The following is a 25,611-nucleotide window of genomic DNA, read 5'->3' as shown; positions in this document are numbered from 1 at the left end:
TTCCCGATGAGGAAAAATGGCAGGAACGCGCGTCTCGGACGATTCGCGGAGCGGGAGGGAAGGAGGGAGCGCGCATGCGCGCCACCCTCCCCGCGCGCGCTCGGCCTCCCTCAGCCGGCAGGCGCGCGGCTCTCCGAAGACGGGACGAGCAGCAAGGCGAGAGGTGGGCGTGGCCGCCCGGCGAGTGGGCGCGGCCTCTGCTCTCCCACCCCGCCCACCGCCTATGGATGCCCCGGTAGCGGAAGTGCCCCTCTGGAGGGCGAAAGAGTCGCTTCCGGGCGCTGCTGGCTGAGGGGCCGGGGGGAAGCAGCGACGGCGGCGTCGGCCGGGGGGAAGGCGGCACTCGGGCCAGGACCGAGCTCCCTCCGGCGGACCCGCCATGTGAGGAGACCCCGACGCCCCCTCAGGTAAGGGAGGGGAGGGGGAGCTGTGGTCCTTGGAGCTTTCAATTCCCCCCCCCCCGATCTTGTGTATGCAGAGGCGTTAAGGAGGATGGATGGGGCTGTTTTCTCCCCGTAGCCATGACAGGCCGAGGGGCTACCGCGGGGGGAGGGGCTGAAGTGGGGGAAGGGTGGTCTATACAGGGGTCTCCCCTTTGGAAGCAGAGTGGTGTGTCTGGGGGCGAGGGTGTTTTCTTCAGCCTTCTAAGCCATCCCAGGCTGGCTTTGGTGAGAGGGTTGGTTTGCAAGCCCATCAACCTTTCCCTGTGCTTACCTCTGAGCTTCTAAAAAATTATTGGGCACACACACATGCGGCCTTGCGGAGTAGGCTGACCTCAGAGATGTTGGCTGCAGGGTTATCCAGGGAACTTCGTCACTGAGTGGAGATTTGAACCTGGGTCGCTCTACTCTGACAGAGTCTAACCACAGCACCGGATTGGCTCTCCAGCGGGGACATGGCTTGTTTGCTTACTGTAGTTTTTCCTGAGTTTGGTCCTCAGATGATGATGGACTACAACTCCCATAACCCTCAGCCAGCATGACCAGTGGTCAAGGTGATGGGAATTACTGTCCAGCAACATTTTGGGACCCAAGGTTGGGAAAGGATGGGAATTTCTGTTGTTAGTTCCTTTGGTCTTTCTTTAGGGGGGGAGAAGCGGGTTATAAGCAATAGATGGAATAGTTGGGATGAGTGATATATGAGTATACATGCATGGAGCTTTATAACCCCATCCCCATCCCCAAGTACAGGTCCCTTCCTCAAGAATCTTGCAGTCTACATTTTGGAGTTGGAGAAGACAACAGAGTTGAGTGAGGCAAGAGTAAAATGGGCATATGTGAACAAATGCAGTTACATGGTCATAGGCGTTGTTCTGGTTGAGGAATCAGGATGGTTAACCTGAAAGGTTTCTGGAAGAGTGGGGTTTGGAGGAGGCAATTGAAGGAGGTGGCACTGTATAGGTGATGTGGAAGGGACGCAAGGCTGGGATTTCTGTCACCTGACCTGGAAGCTGTTGCCACTTCACACCCCTGCTCCCAAATTCCCAGGAGTAGGATGCCTGTGGTTACTCAATGGTGCAGGAAAGGTGTGTATGGCTTCCCTCTTCAGATGCACTCTTACTTTCATCACACACTCAAGTTTAATGTCTGAGACCTGGTATTTGAAAGTAATCAGTTCTGAGTCTTGACTAATTAAAACCTGGCTGTTGAGGGCAGCTGCTTGGATCACAGCGCTCACCTTGTACTTATAGTAGCATCCAGGGGATCTGGTTTTGTTGTTGTTGTTGTTGTTCAGTCGTGTCCGACTCTTCGTGACCCCATGGACCATAGCACGCCAGGCCTTCCTGTCCTGTGCACTCTCCCGGAGCGTGCTCAAGTTCAGATTCATATTCATTCTGGTTTTTTAGTAAGGTGAAAAACTATTGTAAGGACAGTAGTGTCTGGGGTGTGTGTCTTATGCTGTCCCCACCCCCCAGTTGTGAATGAGAGGAGGGGAATGTGAGCTCTAGATGTATTCTGTGCTTTGCCTCATGCTGTTAAAGAGACTGTTGCTTGATGGAGAACAATTGGTGCTGAAGGCCATAGTAGAAGTGGATGGTGATATTGGAATGATTTTCATTTCATCAAGATCTCTCTTTTTCAGGTAGAGGATATTGCCATAATTCATAAAGCAAAGAGCACATACTTTGCTTGCACATTCAGTTCCTGGCATCTCCATCCAGTTAAAAGGATCTTGGGATGGAACATACTAGATGGACCAGTGACCTGGTTTGGAATCAGGTAGCCTCGTATATTATATGGAATAACCTTTGTAGCTTGGTGTAGGGGGTCAAAAGGCCTGTGGTTGTCATGCTCTATAACTGCTTGGGGGAACAGCACCCTGCACAGGGCTGATAGTCTTAACTGTTCTCCCTTTACCAATAATACATAGCTAACATACCTAGTTAAATTGTGCTTTTGGGGGGGAGTAACTGTGCTTAAAGAATGGTGTCTTGTTGCTTTTGTGGTCCTGTGAGTTAAGTGCACAGTTATGGCTACTCAGTTTTACCTTTATGTTTGTACAACTTTCTCCCCGTTAAATGTAGAAATATGGGTTAGAAGGGGGGTGTAGCACACACATAAATGCAAATCCCTGGACAGAGACTGCCAAACACATGAGCAAATGAGTCTGAAAGGCAACTGGCAACAGTGCAATTAATTGTGTTCCCATTGCTGCTGACCTCATGTGTACCTACTGAGATCTCTCCTATGCTATCCATACCTGCATCTTGTTCTACTCTCCTGCTAAAACATTTACCCTATAATTTAATTTTATGTACTTAGTATAATTTTAGTCTGCAAAGTGGGAAGGATGTTGAAATAAAAAACAAAATCTCTGTTATAAATAGCACATATTTGACTGTAAGTCTGTTGGTTATTTTCATACAGTGCCCTTAAGACTACATTCCTTATTTTTATAGAAACCTAAAGTTTCCAGTCCTTGGTTTTTGAGTATATGGTTTACAGTATTCACTGTTAACTATATATTTATAGCTCAGTTTTCTCAGATTGTGATGTTTAATGATTTAGCCCATCATGATCCACCACAGAATTGGTACATCACACCAGGAAGGGGGTGGAACTGTGCAGTTGATCTTGTTTGATGATTTTCCTGCTGTCAAAGAGACAAGATGCTTTTTAAACTGAAACCCACTGTTGTGGGGTGGCCAGTAAGTCTTTATATGTTTCCATATCTCCTTTCAGTTTATGGCAGACTTTATGCAAGTAAGTCCACAAAAATGTCATTAGCTGGCCTGCCTACAAATAGCTAGTCATTTGTGGTATATTGATAGTGTGAAAGCGGGGTGGGGGGACTAGTTCCATCCCCCTGCTTGGTTGTCTGGAGGTGATTCTTTCTTGACAGGGATGACCAGGCAAGTATCTGTTTGCTTGCTCAGTTTATGGTCTCACCCTGTGCTGAGATGAGTGAGCTCAATAGGCTCTGGTTTAGGTCACGGGTGGGCAGATTGGGATCTACTGATAGAACTCTGGGTGATTTTCAGTAGCTCACCAAGGGCTTCTGACTCCCAATTGTTTAACAGCAACAACAACAAAAAGGCTCCCCGGCCCATTTTAAATTAGGTTGCTAAGATGGAAGAAAGTTTAAGGTGAAAACCAGGGGCAGATTTTTGTGTGACAGGACTGTGAGCTCAGTTGTGATACTTGGAAACAAATTTCTGGGCTGAGCACATGCTCAGAGGTGACCTGTTCCTTAATTCTAAGAATGTGTACCCCGCCCCTCCCCACTGCTGCCAATAATTTGTTCCAATTAGTGGACCTCAGGGTTCTAGTAAAAAACAAAGTATATCCCGTAAGCCTGATGTTCGCTTGCTCCGTTATAGACATTTCTTTAGAAACTGTGTTTACTAATTTGTAAACTATGAGCATAGTTAAATAAAACCAGGGTGCATATGTTCAAGGTTGCTTTATCGACTGTGTATATTTATTTACTCATATAGTCACTGCAAGACAAAAATGCACTACTTTGAAAAACCTTTCATTGGCTATAAAATCATGGGGCTTTTTGTGGAGATATGATCAACCTCCCTATTCCTCTAATGTATGCTGTATAAGAGTGAGGTGGTCAGAATAAAGTTAAACTATCTTTTCTAAATCAAATGGTTCAAATAGTTGCAGCTGCACCCCCAAAGGATAAGTGAAAGCAAACTAGGGGAAATACAATCACAGCATGTTAAGTAACACTTTGCCAAAGCTTATGTGTTCACTGGGGGTAGGGGCGGTGCTGCAATGCCAGGGTTGAGGAACAGCGCATGCATCTCCTCTTTACCACGCTTGTATGAGCCAGCATCCCCTCATGTATGACCTGTACAAAGGCCCTGTTTGTGTGATTGTCCACATCCCCTTTTTTGAGAGGGATGAACTCGTATGATTGGCTTTTTGTGTGGAGCCCTTGATTTATATGGGTGGTAATCGTGCGTGTGGAGAGGAAGGTCTTATACCACTCTTTCATCATGGTGTTCTGGAACTCTGGCTTGATAATTCCCTCTTTATTTAGGGAAATAAAGGTTGCTGAAAGTTTAAAGTTAGAAGCATAAAGCTTAGCACTTGAATTTTTATAAAAATATTCATCGCTCACCAGTAGAGCATATATTTTGCATTTAGAACAGGGGTAGGCAACCTGGTGCCCTCAAGAAGTTTTGGACCACAACTCCCATAATCTCTTACCATTGGCCATGCTGGCTGGAGCTTATGGGAACTGTAGTCCAAAACAGCTAGAGGCCATCAAGTTGCATACACTTGATTTAGAAGGTACCAGGGTCAACTCCCAGCATCTCCAGTTAAAAGTATATCAGGTAGCATGGCTAGGAAAGACTCTTGCCTGAGCATTGGGTTGGATGGACTATGGCTTGACTCTGTATAAGGCAGCATTATAGATTTAATCAATAAATGAGTAGTGCACAGCAAGAAACCAAAATATGCTTTTCACATTTTGTTCTTTACACGAAGAAGCCAGTTCTGGCTGCCTGTTAACAGATGTAGTAGTTCTATTTGATTCTAAGGGTGAGTTCACACAGTCGTGTTTTAAGCAATACCTTTCTTGCCTCTCAGCTTTCTTTCCAAAAAGGAAAAATGACCTATGATGGTAATTTAACACTTTCAGATGGTTAACTATAGCTACCTAATGAGTGACGTTCTGCTAAGGAATCTGGAGTGTGCGTTGCAAAGTGAGAACATTGCATCTATGGTAGAATGCTTTGGTTCAGCGAGGATGATCTGTGGATGGGTTTCCTTAATGGAATGGGAACTGTGTGCAGATAGGTGGAGATACACATCCTCCAGAGTGACCTCCATATGCATTGTACTGCCTGTATTGGTATATGCATATCTATATGCTTTCTCAAGCCACTAGTTAATGCGACTGTTTATTTATTTACAATATTTGCATACCGTTCCACATCTAAACAGGTTCTGAAGCACTGAACAACAAGAGATAAAATGAACAAAAGATTAAAAGAATGAAACATGATATTTAAATTATTCTTTTAAAAAAAGAGAGTGCCTGCTCACCTCCAGAGGCAGGGAGTTCCACAGAAAGGGAGCCACCACACTGAAGTCTCTTCTCTGGGTGGACTCCAGTTGGGCTATAAGTCCATGTGAAACCACCAGGAGCATGCCCTCTGATGACCTCAGTGATCAGGCAGGTTGGTAAGGGAGATGGTGCTCTCTCAGGTATCCTGGTCCCAAGTTGTTTTGGGCTTTGTACACTAGTACTGAAATCTTAAATTTGGCCCGGTAGTGCATAGGCAGCCAGTGCAGTTCCCTCAGCAAAGGAGTTAACATGCTGAAAAGGGGAGCTCCCAATAAGAGCCGAGCTTCTGAGTTGTGCACTAACTCCTGCTTTGGGAACAGCCTTAAGGGCAGCCCCACGTAGATCACATTGCAGTAATCCAGTCTTGAGGTTACTAGCGGCTGTACCACTGTGGCCAAGCTATCTCTGGTTGGGATGTGACCATGACCTGGTTCCTTTGACACGGCAGGCATACTGTGGGTTAGCTAACCCACAATAGGCCGTGGGGTGTGCAGCTGCCATTTTGAATGTGCAACCCGCAATCGGGGGTTGCAGCATGTTGTGCGAGCCCAGCCATCATGGGTTATTCGAGGGTTAAACAACCCTGGCATAACCCTCAATTACTTGTAGGGTCATGTGAGGGTTGTTTAACCCATGGTAGCCAGGTTTGCATGACATGCTGCAACCTGAGATCACCCTGATCAGTGGTTACACATTCAAAACAGCGGCTGCACAAACTGCAGCTCACCGTGGGTTGAGTAACCTACCGTGTCATGCAAGCCTGCCCAGTATGTTATATGCAACTATCTTTGCATCAAGTAAATAGTATTCAGCCCCCAAATGCTGCATATGCTCCTGGAAGCCCCAAGGTTTGCAGAAGTACAAAACATTTTTTAGGAAGCATCCCAATGCCCCAAAGGTTTTTCCTCTTCTAAAAGCAGCCTAATTAGACTAAACATGTTTAGTAGCCTCAGAATCCTTACTGACAGTTAAGGGAGAGCTGATGGAAGGGGAAATGGAATGGAGTATCCGGAATAGGAGCTCTCCACACTGCAACTATTTGCTGCATGTCCCATTTCTGTAGTGTCACCTTAATGACTGCCTCCAGATGCAAGTTTTTAAAAACCAGAAGAGCATTGGATTTTAAAAAATGAACTAATTCTCTCTCTCTCTTTTTCTCTTTGAATAGAGAACAGTTGGGAGAGGACTGCTTCGTTCTATTCCTTTTCAAATAAATTGCAAAGTGAAATTAGCTAATTATTTTATCTTCTAATTATCTGCATTGGAAGGCTGAGAGCCCATAAGTACCTCAGCCCTCAAGAGAGACTTCTGCCTGACTCATTTTTGGCTTAAAAGTGACATATGCACTGTTTCTGCTACGAGGATCCAGATTTTATAATTTCATAATACTGTAGAACACTGCTAGGGAGCAAGTCCTTAATCCTTCATGGTTTAAATTAGACTAGGAAATTATCTTTTGTTCATGATAATATTTAGAAATAAGCTGCCTGTCAATTCCTCCTAAAATCCTTTCTGAAAATGCAGTTTTGATCTGTTGGTGAATCCAGAGCACAATACAGACTGTACAAGAAGAGTTGACCTGCTTCCAGCTACCTCTTTTTTTAACTGCAGATGTTAAAACAGGCACAGCACAGTGGTGCAATAAGGCTAAGCTGCTAGTCCTGTTGGAGAAAGATGCCAGCTATTTTAAAATTGCGTTGTAGATGTTAACAGCTAATATACATAACTGTATATTCAAAATTTAATCCATTTCTGCATTGCCATAGTTACTACTGTGTTCTCTTACACTCTTAGCTTTTAATGTTTTGTCTGTCCTTCTTCGCAGTACTGCTGCTCCTACGTTTTGGAGTTTCATAAGAACCAGGATGATTGTGGCATTTCAAAACAGAATCTTCTGGTCTCATTCACTTATGCAGCAGGCCTGATAAATAAATGATACAAATGTTCAATATTGACTGTGTTGGAAAACCTGTCATGACTTGAAGTGTGAGATCATGTGGTGCAGTGTTTTCATGAGTTATAGTGCTCACTGTGGCTTGGACCTACCCTCCCACCCTCCGCTTCCATGGACAGAAGTACTTCAACCCTTGCATGGGGGTATGTATTTGTGATATTCTCTAGCTGCAGCCCCCTGTTGCTGTGTTGCAGACTGGAGGGTCCTCTGACCCTATGGATCGGTTTTTAGGGCATCCAAGGAACTGCAGCTGGAAAGTTGCATATCCAGCCCCCCGCTTGGGGGTTGTTGTGTCATGCAAATCCAGTGAGCGTGAGTTAAACAACCCTAAAGCAGTCGATGGGTTATGTGAGGGTTGCTTAACACCCACATAACCCACACTTGCTGAGTTCGCACAACACAACAACCCTCAAGAGGGATTGCGTTTTCAAAATGGCCCCTACATGCGCCCCACACACGCTGCAGCCTCACCATGGGTTAAATAACCTACGGTGGGCTGTCCTGTCATGTGAACAGCCCTATTGTCTTTTCATGAGGCCTTAGGTGGATCTAGGTTCCTAAGATGGCCAAAAGAAGGAATTTTTATGCAGCATCTTGGATAAATATCTCTTGGCTTCATATATCTGATATAGGTGAAGAATGGCTCTTGACTGCTTAAAAATTAGTGACAAGTATTTAGAATCCAGATTAGGCTGTTGTGATATCTGAAGTCCATTACACTAGTCAAGTCCCATAGAAGCTTGCTCCCCACACCTTTAAACCCATAGTATCAAGTTGCTGTGGATGAGTTTACACTTGTTGTGGTTGAGGAGAAGAAGTTAAAGCAATTTGTACACATTTTCTCCATTAGCATGATGGTTTCATATGGTCTTATATGAAAGATACTTATTGGTGCTTTTAAAAAAAGTTTTTTTCATTTGCTAGGCTAAAGTGGGGATCAGCAAAAGGTAGCTGGTGGTCCCATCCACTACCTCCTTGGGATTCTTGCAAAGAATGTTGGTTGATCCTGGCCTGATCCAGCAAGTTATGCTCTTAGGCAAGAACAGAACTTAAGTGTTAAGACAGCCTTTCCCAACCTGGTGCCCTCCAGAAGTTTTGGACTACAACTCCCAACATTCCTGATCACTGGCCATGCTAGCAGGTCTTGTAAAAGTAGACTATGTAAGGCTTAGGGTCTGCTTAGCCCTTAGCTTAATAAAGTACTTCCTATTCATCATACACCGCTTTGCATGCATTTCTGAAACGTAGCACAGAGTCATGAGAAGCTGTTTCATGTTAAAAAGCAGGTCCCTAGCTCTCCTGATACGAAAGATTTGTTCAGAAGCCTACTACGAGGCAACGTGTGCTAACCATCTCAGGCAGCAAATGTAGGACGCAAGTGTAGCTGAGTGTGAGACAGACAGATCTGACACTTGGAGCACAATTCACAGGGAACTTCTGCTGCATTGAAATGAATGGGAGCTTTGGAAATACACGTATGCCAGGATTCCCAGTGGATTGCCCTGTTTTATTAAAATATATATCTGTGGTATCTGGTAAAGGTGCCAAATTTCAGCTAATAGAACCCTAGTTTCCTGCATGGGCAACTCTTCCATATGGCCCTCACTTATCTCCATTGCTGCTTCTATCACTTCACACATTGCACAAGAATACAAATCTACCAAAAAGAAAAGCTTGCATATTGAAGATATTCATGCAAATGAGCAAATTTGCATAACCTACTTTGACTGCACAAATTGCATTTTCAAGGCTCAAATGTGGGATTTGGATCTTTTTAATGGCCATTTCAGTATAACAATTCAGCATTTTTGCTATTAAAGCTAATGCAAATAATTCTGGTTTTAATGCAGCTGCTGTGAAACTACTGTATACCGTTGGGGATTGTGTACACGTGCCTTTAATTCCTAGGCAACCAGATGGCTCTGACACCACAGAGCTTTGAGTGGGGACAGTAGTTAATATGCAAGATGGTGCATATGCATTCATCATATAAATCTGTTTGACTTGCCTTCTGGATCTCTCTTTGTGTATGTGTGATTAGCTTTTATGTGCAGTATAGACTGGCTATGTAAAGATCCTTGCTTTAAAAAAGAAAAGAAAAAAAGTCTGAAACATTAATGATGCCTTCACTGTTCAAATAAAATGTAAATTGCAAAAAGAAAGCAATTGTATTGGGGGAAGAGAGATTGTACTGCTTTGTTACTTCCAGAGGAGACCAAACTTGTACACAAACATTTTTTTTCCATTATTAAGAAAAGCTGTTTATTAGCAGTAAAGCAGGCTTTATAATGCTATCTTTACAGATCCTTAGGTACTAAAATGCACAGGCAAAGACTTCTGGGATCTAGTTAATCCATTTGACTAAATGGCAGCACCAGGCTTACATCTATAATCTAATGTTTGACATTTGCTGTAATTTTAATATTTCTGCAATGGAATGTAAAGAAAAACATTTTGTGACTTCCAGTCTCTTAGAACTGGTGAAACAGAAATCAAAGTAAATATAGTTTACTTTACCAGGAAAGAGAACACTGATGCTTATTAATATATACTTCAGATTTTCATATTGGAGTCTAACTCTTCATGTAACAATTTATGTGAAATGCTTGCTTTTCATATCACTTACCTTTTTCTAAACCAGTTTATCTCATTGTTACATTTCTATCCCATCCTTTGCAGTGCTTCCTAAGCTTGGGTCTCCAGATGTTTAAACTCCAGTTCCCATCATCACCAGTTAGCATGGCCAGTGGTTAAGAATGATGAGAGTTGTAGTCCAACAACAGCTGAGGACCTTCAGTTGGAAATGTTTGAAAGGTTATCAGGTTAGCACAGCCTTCCCCAGCCTGGTGCCCCACCCAGATGTTTGGACTACGACTCCTGGCCTTCCTGACCACTGGCCATGTTGGCTGGGGTTGATGGAAGTTGCAGTCCAAAACGTTTGCAGGGCACCAGGTTGGGAAAGCTGGAATAGCATATGTGGGGTGGAAACGTGGTTTCCAGGCATTCTGCCATCCAGCTACTGGCCTGAGCCAGACCTACTCAGTTTCAGAGATGGAGTTATATATTTTTCTGGGCTGCCTGCAATACGGTAGGCCTGCCCAACTCATGAACGACCAAGCCAAATACAGGATAACAGGTACACAAGGTTCTCCATAAGCGACCTGTCATCTATCTGCCTGTGGCTACAAAAACTCAGGGATTGTCAAGTAGCCATGATAGGGGCTAGTGGGCTGTATCACAAGTTCTGCAGGTCTGTGGTGCAGTGTCTTTGCTTATAGCATAGGAATGCTTATAGCATTCCTAGGCCTATCAGTCTGGCGGCAAAATAGGGCTGCTCAAAAATAAAGTCAGGGATTTCTGCGTATTTAGGGGGAGGGGGCTTCTAAGTATGCAGAAGTATATTCATTTGTAAATTTAAAAAGTTTTTTTGTTAAGGGCGGCCCACAGGGGCATATATATGTTCAGTGACTTCCAGGACCTATTGAATATTGGTATCAGCTAGAACAGATGGTGGGGAGGAAAATGAAGGGGAGATTGGCCTGTTTGAACCACAAAGTCCTGGAAAAGCAATTACAGGGGAGGGAGATACCATTAGGTTAAAAAATATCCCAGTATTAGGAACATAGGAAGCTGCAGTATACTGAGTCAAATCATTGGTCCGTCTAGCCCAGTATTGTTGACACTGACCAGCATTGGCTCTCCAGAGTTTCAGGGAGGGATTAAACCTTCTGCATGCAAAGCATGTGCTCCACCACTGAGTTACAGCCCCCCCCCCCAATCTCTGCTGCATAGCAATAAAATACATGGGTTCAAGGCTTGCAACCAGCCCTGAATCCGTTAGTGCTATAAAGAAGAGCAGAAAGTTTCAGCAGGGTGAGAAAGAAAAGTGTCCCTTTTCGTCCTCCTCAACTCTGAACTAGCACTCCAAGACTCTCCAAGTTGTATCTGTTTAAGAATAATGGTATGTAAATACTTGAAAAAAAAATTAAAAATAGTTTTCATAGCAAATAGGTACCAGGACAATAACTAACAGGTGATTTTATGGCCATTTCTCTGCATGCATTGACTTTTTTTTACGTTGAAGGGGGTTACTTTATTTTGGCATATGCTTTTTTCCCCTTCACCAAGTAAGGTTCACAAGGAAAACACTTGAGAAATCCTACCTCAGAGCCACAAAAGGAAGGAACCTCAGTGTGTTGCAAGACCATCTGTAACCCTTTGCCTGATAATGTTGCATGACATACTGGTTTACGTCAGCAATACTCTGGATCAGCAGTGCTGCTTCAGGCATTCTTTCGGATTGAGTTCCCCTGTCCTTGCATTTCCAGCTCTGCATGTTAGTATATTCAGTATAGTTTTTAATGCCTTAATTCCCAAGTTATTGAGATGTGAGAGACTTAACATGTCTGATATGCACAAGTGTTAGTCGCTCTGGGTCATGTAAGCCAGCTAATTGCAGTATTTTTCACAAGAGATCTTCACTATCAAACTGTAGCTACCCATAGAACAACCCATTGTTGTAGGTAAAGCAGTTCAATATGACTACACACTGCACTAAATCCACATCGCATATTATTTTGAATTAGTTTACCCTTTTCAGATGTATGTAAAAGTGAGACACTCGCTGCCTGCAAAATTGTTGCAACACCAGTCATGCCCTCTGATCCGTAAATGCTCCTTTTGTGCTTTTTGCAGGTTATACATTATACCAGAAGACATGGACAGCAGCAGTTTCATCCAGTTTGACGTTCCTGAGTACAGTAGCACTGTACTGAGCCAGCTGAATGAGCTTCGCCTGCAGGGGAAGCTTTGTGATATCATTGTGCACATTCAGGGTCAGCCATTCAGAGCTCACAAAGCTGTTCTAGCTGCCAGTTCTCCCTATTTCCGTGACCATTCAGCATTAAGTACCATGAGTGGCCTGTCAATATCAGTCATCAAAAACCCCAATGTCTTTGAACAGTTGCTTTCTTTTTGTTACACTGGAAGGATGTCCTTGCAGCTGAAGGATGTTGTCAGTTTTTTAACCGCAGCTAGTTTTCTGCAGATGCAGTGTGTCATTGATAAGTGCACACAGATACTTGAAAGCATCCATTCGAAGATCAGCGTTGGGGAGGTTGACTCCGTCACTGTTGGTGCTGAAGAAACTCCAGAAAACCACAATGGCGTTAAAGATGGCAGTTACTTTGCCAATCCAGTGGAAATCTCTCCTCCCTATTGCTCTCAGGTGCGGCAGAATGCTTCAGGCAGTGATCTGAGAATGGAAACAACTCCAACCAAGGCTCTGCGCAACCGTCTTCAAGAAGAAGGGCATTCAGACCGTGGAAGCAGTGGGAGTGTTTCAGAATATGAAGTTCAGATTGAAGGTGATCACGATCAAGGTGACTTGGTTGTCAGAGAGAGCCAGGCTGCTGAGGTGAAAGTTAAAATGGAAAAATCTGACCGGCCAAGTTGCTCGGATAGCTCTTCGCTTGGAGATGATGGGTACCACACGGAAATGGTAGATGGGGAGCAAGTGGTCACAGTTAATGTTGGCTCCTATAGCTCTGTATTGCAGAATGCTTACTCATATTCTCATGGTGCATCCCAGACTGCTAGTGTATCTGAAACCTTTGGCAGCCTGAGGAACTCGAGCTCTTCAAGATCCATGCTGGGCTCTTTCAGAGGTCGTGGGCGTCAGAAACGGGTCTCCGCTAGCCACTTGCACAGCGACGTTCCAGCCCTGATGCAAGGAGCCGATGCTGAATCTGCAGCAAATCATCCAGGATATGAAAGCAGTCCAAGGGAAAGGAATTCGAGAGGTCACTGGTACGCATACAGTGAAAGGTTAATCTGTATATACTGTGGGAAATCTTTCAACCAGAAAGGGAGTCTTGATCGGCACATGAGATTACACATGGGAATAACGCCCTTTGTGTGCAAGTATTGTGGGAAGAAGTACACGCGCAAGGACCAACTCGAATACCACATCCGCGGCCACACAGATGACAAACCTTTCCGCTGCGAGGTCTGCGGGAAATGTTTTCCTTTCCAAGGTACTCTAAACCAGCACCTGCGAAAGAATCATCCTGGCGTAGCAGAAGTAAGGAGCAGAGTTGAATCTCCAGAAAGAACAGACGCCTATATGGAGCAGAGAGACGATGATGCTTCAGCCTCTGAAACGCTGGATTATAGCATGGACGTGCATACATCTGATTAAAAATGACTGTGTCCCTCAGTGCAACTCAAAACAAAGCACATTGATCAATGCATTTCCTTCTTGTTTCTTTGATAAGTTTCACAACAATTATAACAGTGTTGTGATTTTCCTGATATTTTGCAAGTCTTGTGAACGTTGTTCCTGGATAGAAGGCTACTGTTTTGTTTTGAAGGAGGTAGGGTTAGCTTTACTCCTAAAATGTTTATAAAGGGCAGATTATAGAAAACAATGCACTTCACCGGGGGGGGGGGGGTGTTCAACAATGAAAGATATTAAAATAAGGCGGATATTGCTGGCTGATACACCAAGATAGTGTATTCTCATGTTGTGCTTTGTGCAGCCCAATCTTATGCGTGTGTACTTGGATGTAAGCCCTACTGAGTACAGTAGGACTTATTCCCAGGTAGTTTGCTAGGATTGCAGCCTTAACCAAACAAAAGTTATGTAGGAGCATAGATATGCTTCCTAGAGGTCCCATCCATGTGTCATACTAAGTTGTGGGTTTGGGTGGGGTTTTATTTGTTTTTGGAATAACTATTTTGATAGCTTTGAATTTTATATAATATATATTATATATAAACATATATAAAATGTTCACTTTTTCTCTTCTGGTTGGGGGTGAATGTAGAAATATCTTAAGTGGAAAGAAAAAAACCTCGCTCTACAAAGCTTTCAACTCTTAATCCTCTTAGAGTTTTTGGGATTTTTTTCATGAAACTTTGCTCTCTTTTTTTCCATGTTCCAATAACGTGTCCAAAAGCGAGCAAAGCTTATTTTGAAATAGCTTTGCTCCATAACATACATAAACCAAATGCCATAAACGTATTAACTTATGATGGGAATTGTTGGGGGGGGGGGTTTGTCTAGACTATAAACTGGACAACCTGTGGTGCTGACCCTTTTTTATATAGAAATGTATTGTTATATTAGCCGACTCAAAAGTAGCATTGTGGTTTTAAATGTTTTTACTGTCCTCAGAATCTACCTTCATTTCGTACTGTAGAAGCATAACCAGGTAAATCAATCTTACCTTAATCACTCTGAATATATATGGTTGGTTTAATAGTAGGCTAAAAGGGATGTTGTAGTTGAATCTACAATATTTCAGAACAGTATTCTAGTGGATCTCTTCTGGAGAGAAGTTTTCAGGTGCGCACCGTAACTTCCTATTTACCATTTTCAAGTAAAGTTGAAGCACTTGTATTTTTACTTTTTTTAATGATGTTATATGGGAATTATGAGCAATATGTCCTGTTATATTAGAGAGGCTTTTTTGGCTTCTCCATAATATCAGTGGCTACTCAGTATTTTTCATAAAGAGCCAATAACAAACGTATTTACACATTTTATTTTTTAGAACCCTGTTTTCTCTCCTCCAAACATGGTATCTTTCTAATGTGGTGCTAACTTTTTCTCTTAGGTCAGTATAGTTTAGAAAATGTGAAACCCAACAACGGTAAAATCACATACATTTCTGGTTAGACTTTATTTGCCTGAAGCAGACCTCAAAAGTGTGAGCTGGCAAAAGTTACTGTATAAAAATTCTACTGGGTAATCAGAATATGGATTTCGTTAAACATATTTCTAAGCATATACTTAGATATATTTAGGCTTGGCAGAATGAGATGCTTTTGGGGAAATGTCTTAACTGGGGTAGAAAAGTTCGAGTGGCACAAGTGAGAGGGATTCCCCCCACCTTGCTGTGTTTGCTACTGTCTTGCTTCAGTTTCTGATGTGTATGGCCTGAGCTAGCACTCCAGGGTTTCCTGGCTGGGTGAGTGGAGCAGTACAGTAGTTTGGCATTAAAATGATGCCGAAGGAAGCATGGGCATCACAAAGAGAACAGAACCATCATGATTGCTGGACTTGAACAGGTGCATTTGGAGTTCCTGGGGCCTCAAGTTTCTCTCATCTTCACTTGCACATAGTAGCATGCTGTTCCCACTTAAGCAAATTGGACATTCTTTTTCACAAAATTAAGTGAAATAGCAAACGCTGCATAGGAATATATTTACACCTCTGCCAAATCAGGATGTTGAGAACACGTGAATGTTTTGCTGACTTCAAGGATATTTATTTGTATATTATAAAACATTAGCATTTGAATCTGAGCCTCTGCTTTAATTCTTGTTATGGTTCCCTAAATGTCTCACAACTGTGAATTTTATAATCTAAAGACCAGTCTCTAGCTTTTCTTTACGGGAATTCATAATCCTTCATCAAAATTCTCATTCTGCTGAGGCTACTTATATATTTCATGTATATTCTGGGGTTTTAAACACTGAAAACACAGCTGTGGTTATACTGCAGGTGGGTGATATACGACTGGATCTTGTGAAAACCCGTACAAAGTGTTCTGCAAGACATCTCAGCTGAAGTGCAGGCAACTGGCAGCCCCTCTCATCTGCTTTCCTTTTCAAATTATTGGTAAAGAATTAAGCTTGCTGGCTTGCAGTGGTTTTGAGAGATTACAGCTTTGTTTGAAATTTTAATGATTCTAGGCATCCTGGAGAATAGATTTTTGCAGTATTTTTAGACCGAACTTTTCATTACTGTTATGAAAGCCAGTAATAAGGATTGATGTTAGTACAGCTTACAATAAATCAAGGCTGCTCCATTGATGGGGTTTTGGTTAAACTAGGAATTTAATCAGCCTTTTCCTTCTAAAGCTGCCTAAGAGATTCCTTCCTCCACTTCCCCAAAGCAACACTGAAATTTTTTTGTTTCCACTGCTAGAAACTTGGCCTGGGATCAAAATGGCCACACATAATGTGCCACCAGTTCACTGGCGCTTTTCCTGCTCCCCCTCCCACTGCAGCCCCTCATGTCCCCCAAAAATTCACTTCTGAGGGCCAGGAGATCCTCTAGAGTGGCGTGCAATGCAGCATGTGGGGGTGCAGCTGGGCGGGTAGGATATAATTGGTGACACTCATGCCACATGCACAGGGAACCTCACGAGCCTCTTTGGATCCCAGCCTGTATATGTGCATCAAGGGAAGGTTACGTCGCTATTCCTTTATCCTCTTAACACATGTTTAGACACATGTCTGTTTTATTAAACCTTTTTCTGGAGTAATGAAGTAGTTTCGATTGCATTTCAGAGACCCTCTAACAAAAGTCCAGACATGCGGAGTTAAATTTGACCCTTTATAGTGAGCCTGTGCTGTGGTGCCTTTTAAGCCAGCTGGCTTACCCCATAGTAGTATGACTTAAGAAAAGAAGGGAAGGGCAATGAACTTTGTGTTCCCTGACTTTGCCCCTGTGTCAGTCTTAAAAGCTATTTTAAATATAGTTCTTTTTAAAATCTGTAAACTTGTTTGAGCTGGTTTGAGTTTACCAAAGAGTGACTTATCCAAAATTATACATCATTTTGATTGTGCAGGTTTCAGGTTCAAAACATTGCGGTGGGACTGTCAACAGCCTAGAAGTTATCGATCTGACAACACCCTCATTCAAGAGATTTTTTAATTACATGTCTGCTTGCTTGTGTTAATATATTATTTATCCCTTCCCACTGCCTACTGGGGTTAAGAATTATCAAGCCATAATATAGTACTGTAAAGATCAGAGAGCTTCATAGGACATGCAGGCAGCTCTGGGGCTCCAATCTGGAGAAAGTTGACATGCTTATCTTCCATTGGTTTCCATGAGATTTAAGCATACCTAAAGGCCAGTTCACGCAAGACAGAAGATGACTTGAGCACCATTTGGTGGCAAGGCAGGATACAAGTTAACTAACAAACAAATTATATCTCCACCCATCCTTGGATGTACACTTTTGTGGACAACACAACAGGGGAGACCAGGCAATCATAAAGAGGATACAGAACTGGAGACAATAGTTTACTTGTATTTTCCACAGTAGTCCCATGTCACATTCTTCCTCCTCCCCAACCCCGCCCATCTACCCTGAGTTGTTGCATCATTACATCGTGCATCCCCCCCGCCCCCCATCAGTGGCTGTTGTGAAAATGTGCAGTGTCATTGAAGAGTGCATTGCTATCTAAAATTATTTCTAGGCCATCTTTAAGGGTGGAACCCTCTCAAGGTGGCATACAAAATGAAAACCACACAAAGTGGGTATAGTAAAATTCATAAAAAACATATTCAATAAAATCTGTAAAAGCAGAGGTTGCCAGTTAAAATCAATAAAAACAAAACTTGCCAATTAAAACCAGTAGCTCGGACTTGCGGGAAGACCAGCAAAAACAGGTGGGTCTTCAGAGTTTTCCTGAAGATCTGCAAAGAAGGAGTGTAATGAACCTCTGATGGAAGTTGATTCCAGAGGTGCACATTAGAGGGGGCGAGTCAATGGGGCTGTTGTTTTAGATGGCAGCTCTGTCTCCGTTAAAATTCCACTCAGTCAGCAGCACCCCCACTGTGGTTGTAGCATCTGAAAGAGTGCTCTTTGACTGGGGGAACTGCTGCTGGCTTTACCTGTGACGACTTAATTCACCTTTCAGAGATGTCCACATGAGTACACAAATGCCTGAGGATGGCTGGTGATGACTGCTCCCATGTCGGGCAAAATGTCTTGTGTGAAGCAGCCCTTACTTGTCTTTCTTGGATTTTGCCCTTCAGCACACGAGAGACTGGCAGACGATAAACTTCAAATCTGGCAGCAGCATCTAAATTGTGCCTTGTCGCATCTATGGTAATGGGGTACCATTTTATCCATTTCAAGTTCATATCTTATGTCCACCAAGGCGCAGAGCATGCAATGAACTATTTTAGGTGAATTCTGAAAGTACTGTGCAGTACTGATTGCTGTGCAGTTTTAGGTTAGTGCAGAACTATTAATACATTTCATTTACAATAAATGCAGAAGTTAAGGAAATCAGTGTGATATGAAACATTGGGTTAAAATATATGAAATTACACAGGCTGGTTCATAATTGAGTCTCTTAATCTACCTTTTTAGCTACATAGACAATGTGAAAAAACAGTGACAGTGTCCTTTTTTCTTTAGATGTTTTACCTATTTACAAACTGTGAAAACAAAATTTTATATGTTTTGCTAATGTGTGTGGTTTTAAGCAGCTGTTAATTTTTCCTAACTGATTTATCTTCCATATAATTTCTGTTGAAGTTGTAAATAAACTCAGAAAATAGCTTTGTAAATAAGTGAGGGATTTTTAAAGCAACAGAGCGCCTCACAGTTGGTTCTGTATTCGAGTGTGAATGGTTTTAGTAGCAGAAAGGATACTGTCTGTTCACTGTTTGGCAGAATTTACTGTAAGCTGAAATCAGGGATGCTCACGTTAAAGGAGGACTTGTGGAATTGCAGTAGCCTCCACCTTAGCCCTTCATATGTATGCTTTGAGGTGTGAGAAATTACTAGATTTGTTGTGGCTTGCTCATTATGCAGACATAATGGGTCTGATCTTGTAACCACAGTCCCCGCCCCGCCCCTTAAACCCTAGTTAAGAGAGATGTTGGGACTGATGCTAACTGCAGTTAAGGCTACCCACATCCTCCACTTAACTATTATTTCTAATCCATTTCAGAACCTGGTTAAGAATCATAGTTAAGCAGGTAACCTGGTTAGGTTTACCCATCATTGAAGTGGCAGGTGAGAACTTGCTCTAGGCCAGTCTCTTTAACCATGGCTGAGATCTGGTCTTTTTACATCACCCTGTAATGGCATGGACATGGGAGGGAGCCAATGAGCTACGTGAAGGGCTGAGATGAAGGTGGCACATAAGCCATCTCTGAGTTTGAGCACTCCTGGCCTAAATTGAATTTTGAGAAGTCTCTTTAGGTTCCCAGACTAAACTAAATACATACGGAAGTTTAGTTTATTTCTAGGTAGAATTAAGTTGTTCTTTAAAGTAATTCTTGTGGGCTAATATACAGGAAGACTAGCAGGAATTTTAAAAACAAGGGCTGGGAGAAGATGGTGCGGCCGAGCTTTACCTTTACACAACTGTATCTTATTTGAAATGTTTGTTTAGTTTACTTACTGTGACTTCTTTTTTTGTCATCATCTGAAAGGGTTTCACATTGAAGCCACTGAAAAGGGACTCAAATATGCAACACCTAATCTATTTTCTAAGGGAATTTTACCCTTAAATGGTGCTTTTAGACTGGTCAGGGTTATTTATTAAATTTTTATATATTTTAAAGTATTTGGGAATTGTGTAAATCCTTTATATAAATATATATATATGAATCTATTTAGTTCATGAATTGTAAGCAACAGTAATACTCAGCAACTGAACCCAAAGTTCAGTGAAGTCATTCAGAATGTTCAGAGTTTGGCAGTCATGCATCTCTTTCAACAAATACCCTTACAGGTATTTAACTGTACATGCTGTTAACGCTCAACCATCCCTAAAATAGGTGCATTAATTCAGTTATGCAAGTTTACATAACAGTGCTAAACGGGAGTCAGGTCTGAGAGCATTCTCTTTTGTCCTCAGTTGGAGATGTGGAACAAATTGTCGGTAACAGGGATTTGGCAATAACCTGTTTCTCAAAACACAGGACACGGCTGGCTCTCTTGCTGTTGGTGTGCCTCACTGGTTTTCAAAACTGTCCTTGGAAGGAACCCTTGAAAGTGTGTGTGGAATTGATCAATGAGAAGATGCTCGCCGTTCCTCGTATTGCAGTCCAATCTGCAGCCAACAAGGTGGCATTACTGACTGCATGTTAAACTATATTCTCACTTCACACAGGGCAGTGAAGAGCCTACAGACTTGGCCAGCGCCTTGGTTGAACATGAGAGTACATCCTGGAACAGGGATGGGCAGAATTCAGGTTTCTGGGATCTATTTTTTAATTATTTAGTAGAAGCCCAAGTTGCACCTACCAGAGGTGGGTGCAAAATAGCGGACCAGCAGGGTGGACATACACTTTAAAAGGACCGGGGCATCTCTGAGCTTGTGCTAAGCCAAGGAATTTGCTTTCAGTACCAAATTCCAGTCCTTTCAGATCATTTCTCCCCACCACCTTAAGCTTTGTTTCAAGCAGTCAAACTGTAGGGGGGGGGGGGGACTTTTTTGTTCCTATTGGCAAATAATTGGTAGTTGGAAACACTTGCTTATCTACTGCAAACCACCCAGAATATCTACCAGTAGATCCTGATCTGCCTTTCCCTATTCTAGAACATGCCTCAAAGTCCAACAATTACCCATCAGAGAAGTCCAATGTAGAAAATTATCCTTGAAGGAAGAAAGATTGAAAACCATGGGCATACTGGGAAGTTAATCTTTGGACTTTGCTGAAGGCTTGTTTACACATCTTTCGATTAGATGAGAAAGTCATGACTGATTTGCATGATGTAGCTAGATTTGACTTACCAGAAAAATGGTATTTTTAAGTAAACTATTGTTATGGATAGCTTTTGTTTTCCTCATACATATTTGAACACTTTGAATGACTTACCTCAGTGTCAATATCTTGCAATATTAAACCGGTAACCTCACAAACTCCACACTTCATCACCATATGAAGTAAATGAAGCTAGCTAAAGCGGATGCTGTTAAAGCAACTAACTTGCCATTAAGGATTATTTTATAGCATGAAATATTTTAGAATATTTATTCAAATGATATTTTACTCTTGTACTCAAGATTTTTTTTTGTTTTTAGATTTTGTGACATGAATATTTCAGTGCTGCTTTATTTTGTTCTGATGGATTTCTTGTTCCTTGCTTGTAAATTGCCTTTTTTTATGGTATAAATAAAGTCAATGGGAATTGCTGTTTATAAATTAAAATGCTTCTGAAGCACACACTTAGTCTCTAAATTCTGATTTATTTATTTATTTATTTATTTTATTTGAAGGGACAAATATCACTGGGTTTCCTTCTCCACCGTTGGTTTTGGTTTAAATTGTTATGAATCCAAACCATCTGAGTCTGTAGCCATGTAGGATCCACTCCTATACGCACTTGCTTTGGATTAAGTCTCATTAAGCTCAATGCAATTTACTTCTGAGTAGATTTATTATTATTAAGGATTAAAAAAAAATGTATTTATTTATTGGCTGCCTTTCAGGACAGGAGCCCTTCCAAGGCAGCTTACTCTCAAAGTAAAACTCTCATAATAAAAACCAATATGACAATAAAAACAGCAACAGCAGCAAACATTCTAAAAAAACAGCAAACACCACCAAGAAACAACCTACAACACATAACTGCAGCTACAACCCAGATCAATTAAACAACCCTGAGTTCTCATTGGAAGGACAGATACTGAAGCTGAAGCTCCAATATTTTGGCCACCTAATGCGAAGAGAAAACTCTCTGGAAAAGACCCTGATGCTGGGAAAGACTGAAGGCAAAAGGAGAAGGGGACGGCAGAGGATGAGATGGCTAGATAGCATCACCGATGCAATGAATATGAACTTGAGCACGCTCCGGGAGAGAGCGCAGGACAGGAAGGCCTGGTGTGCTATGGTCCATGGGGTCACGAAGAGTCGGACACGACTGAACAACAACAACAAAGCGGGAGGCCAGAGTAAAGTAGTAAGCCTTCATGGCCTTCCTGAAAGCCTACAATCATGGTGCCTGGCAGACCCCTGATGGCAACTTATTCCGGAGGTGTGGGGCTAATGCAGAAAAGGCCTTCTCATGTAGTTGCCCATTTAACTGTCCTCACATGCAGACAAATGAGAACTGCCGCTCTTGCTGATCTCAAGAGTGCAGGCAGGCTGATATGGGTGAAGCTCGTCCTTCAAGTACTTTGATCCCAAACTGTTTTAAGACTTTTCAGGTCAAAACCAGCACTTTAAATTGGGCTTGGAAACGCACTGGTACCCAATGTAGCTGGTACAGTGAAAAAAAAACCACCGACACTTGGGCAGCCACATACTGCACCAGCTGAAGTTTCTGGACCGTCTTTGAAGGCAGCCCCATGTACAGTGCATTACATTAGTCCAGCCTGAACATCACTAGTGCGTGGATAACTGAGGCAAGTCTGTCCTTTCCAGATAGGGCTGCACCTGGAATACCCATCTAAGCTGGTGAAACGTATTCCTGAACACAGCAGCCACCTGGGCTGCCTCAGTTAGGCAGGAGGACTCCCAAACTATGCATTTGGTATTTTAGGGGGAGTGCAATCACATCTAAGACCAGCTGTAAACTTCCATCCAGAGTAGGGTTTTCCCACACACTCTTGTCTTGTCTGGATTAAGTTTCAGCTTGTTTACCTCATCCACCCCAAAACAGCCTCCAGACACTGGTTCACCAGCTCGACAGCCTCCCTGGGATGTGGGATGTGGAACGAGAGGTAGAGCTGAGTATCTGCATACTGATGACATGTCAGTCCAAACCTCCTGATGACTTTCCTCAGCAGTTTCATGTAGATGCTAAAAAGTTTGGGGGACAGGATGGTACCCTGCAGCACCCAACAGGCTAATGGCCAGTGAGCAGAACAAAAGTCTCAAAGCACCACCTTCTGAGGCCACTCCTCCAGGAAGGACCAGAACCACTTTAACACCATATAATCCAGAAGGATACCATGGCTGATGGTATCAAAAGCCACTGAAAGGATTGCATGCACTGTAAGTGTAAGATCAACAGGGGAGTATCCCAACTTGACACCTCAGAGGAAAAAAACCCATCAAGCGAGATTATAGACACAGCATTCACCTTGATTTTATGAAATTGCCCCTCTAGTGATGTCAGCAGAGTTCAACCATGCTAGAATTTAGGGAAAAGGTCAGACCTTTTTGGAAAAGCTTGTATATGTAACATTACTGGATGGAGTTGAGTACAAAAATGCTTAATTACAAATGAGGCATAAATAATTTGTACATTGCTCTTTATTCATTGGCTGGGGGGGGTGTAAAAAGGGGTCTATAACTAGAGGGGGCACCCACAGCCTAGCACAAGAGAAACAAGTTGCCCATTTGCTTCTTGTGTAAGGATGCGTCACCCCAGCTTCTCACTTCCACCATTGCACAGTGGCAGTACATATGCTGTGAAGCTCTGCCGCACGCCTACTCCACTCTTGCAGTTTCTCATACTGTGCATGCACAGCATGATCATATGGACGTATGGTTGCCAGGACTGAGATACGAGAAGCCATCATGAGCAACAGGTACATGGGATGGTTCATGCCCTTGCATGGTTGGTTATCATTTGCAAAGGTCTGCCCAGCACCAGCCTTTTGGCAGCCTTGACTCCTTTATGGAGGAAAGCTGATCCTTCACACACTTTGATTGCAAATGTTGCCTCTGCTTGTGGGTTTCCCTTGGGGAGCTGTTTGGTCACTACGTGAACAGAATGTTGGACTAGCTGGACCCTTGGTCTGATCCAGCATGGCTCTTCTTACGTTCTCAAATGGATGATTTTGCCTGCATGCCAGCCGGTGCTCTTAGTGCCTAGGGAAACAACTGCAGCCATCATCATATTACGGAACGGCTAAATTCAACTGCAGTTGCTTCATAGCTATCTTAAGCTTGCTTTCAACATATTGATGAAGTGAGGCATCCCACTGCAAAATACGCCTGTGGTCATGAGTTACTTAATCTAACCGCTACTTACCGTGTCATTGATGTAGCCAAAGATCCACGTGATTGCTTTCCTGATGCCCAAGGGGGCCTTGTACTTGTGTTTCTTAAAGACATAGTCCCCTGTGCCTCAGTGCAAACTGTCCTTGAAATTAGGGGTGGGGGAGGGCAAAAATAGTTTTTGGTATGATAAAAAGGTCTTCAGTTCAGAGTGTTTTGCAGATCTAATTTGTGTGGACCTAACTTGCTCTTCAGGTTTTTGTTTCTTCAAATTTCTTCAGATTTATGACCCACTATTCCAGTCCAGCTACAAAGTGACTTAATCACCAATGTCCCCTCAGCAACTTTTCACGTTACTCATATTGGGAATAGAAAGTAAGCAGCCATACTAAAACCCTCTGAAAGATCTACACTGAAAGGCAGCCAGGTTGGTTGGTGGCTTCCTCTTATCAAATAGCATTCTGTCTAGCACTGGTTTCAAGCGTATTCTTGGACCTGAACAGAAATGTCAGGATCATGGCCCTCCCTCTTTTCTGGGACTCTAGATCCCTTTTATGACAGACTTGGGATGCAGGGAAATAGTGCATGCATGCACGTGCACGCACCTATCCCTTGGATTCTGTTGCCTTAACTCATAGCTTTGCAATAAGTTATTATAAGTTAATAAGCCTTGGTGCTGTTTGAAGTTTGTTTGTGGAGACTCCGTGTCTGCATCTGACAGCATTATGCAGTGGCCGAGAGTTTGCAGGAACTGCTATCTCTGAATAAAAGGACAACAGTCACAGCTCTAAAGGTTTTTCTTACATCCAGATACGTTTTCTTTTCATAGAACAAATGCAGCTTTTCTTTGCCCAGACCGTGACATTGCTGCTGTCCAAATGGTGTCCTTTTTGTCTATGAACATTTCTCACCTGTCCTCCTCCAGTGCGTTCAGGATGTTGTGTTCAGTGTGCTACATAAGTGAAGATCGCAGCCCCAATTGGGGCTGAGATTTCTTCTGGGCACAAGTCCAGTGTCATCTATGAAACCATGCTGGGTTTAGAACATTTCTATTCCCAAATATGCCATTTTGGTCCAAGGCAGGCAGCTGCTATTGCTTACAACAGCTTTGGCTATAATGGAACATGGCCGCTGCACTTTTGAGTTGTCAGATCTTGTTAGAACATAAGAAAAGCCCATCTGGATCACCATCCTGCATCCCAGAGTGGCCAGCATCTGGGAAGCCCAAAAATAAAACCTAAAGGCAATTGCTGTCTTCTGCTGTTGCCCCCCTCCCCAGAAACTCTGAACATGGAGGGCCCATTTAGCCATCATGGCTAATGGCCATTGGTAGGCCTAACCTCTGTGAATTTGCCTAACCCTCTTTTTAAAACAACCTGGGCTGGCAGCCATCATCACATCTTGTGACAGTGAATTCCATAAAATGTATTATTTTACGAAGTTGCATGAAGAAGATCGTTTCATTCAGTCT

At 42.9% G+C, this 25,611-nt stretch overlaps 1 protein-coding gene across 2 annotated transcripts; it reads left to right on the top strand.

Annotated features, from left to right (window-relative positions):
- Nucleotides 1-245: 245 nt before the first annotated feature.
- On the top strand, nt 246-24,766 carry ZBTB34 (zinc finger and BTB domain containing 34). Of its 2 annotated transcripts, XM_084821366.1 has the most exons (3): nt 246-407; nt 2,083-2,219; nt 12,179-24,766. In XM_084821366.1, the coding sequence occupies exon 3, from the start codon at nt 12,201-12,203 to the stop codon at nt 13,680-13,682; it is 1,482 nt and encodes a 493-aa protein (XP_084677492.1). In that variant the 5' UTR covers nt 246-407; nt 2,083-2,219; nt 12,179-12,200; the 3' UTR covers nt 13,683-24,766. The 2 variants fall into 2 exon arrangements, with proteins under 2 accessions (XP_084677492.1, XP_084677491.1); XM_084821365.1 differs by lacking the exon at nt 2,083-2,219 and having other exon boundaries at nt 299-407.
- The last annotated feature ends 845 nt before the right edge of the window (nt 24,767-25,611 follow it).

Source organism: Heloderma suspectum, chromosome 14, assembly GCF_057233095.1.
Source record: "Heloderma suspectum isolate Gila_16-S chromosome 14, 16-S_ref, whole genome shotgun sequence".
NCBI lineage: Eukaryota > Metazoa > Chordata > Lepidosauria > Squamata > Helodermatidae > Heloderma > Heloderma suspectum.
The sequence above is the reverse complement of the archived record's forward strand: the minus strand, read 5'-3'. Positions and strand labels throughout refer to the sequence as shown.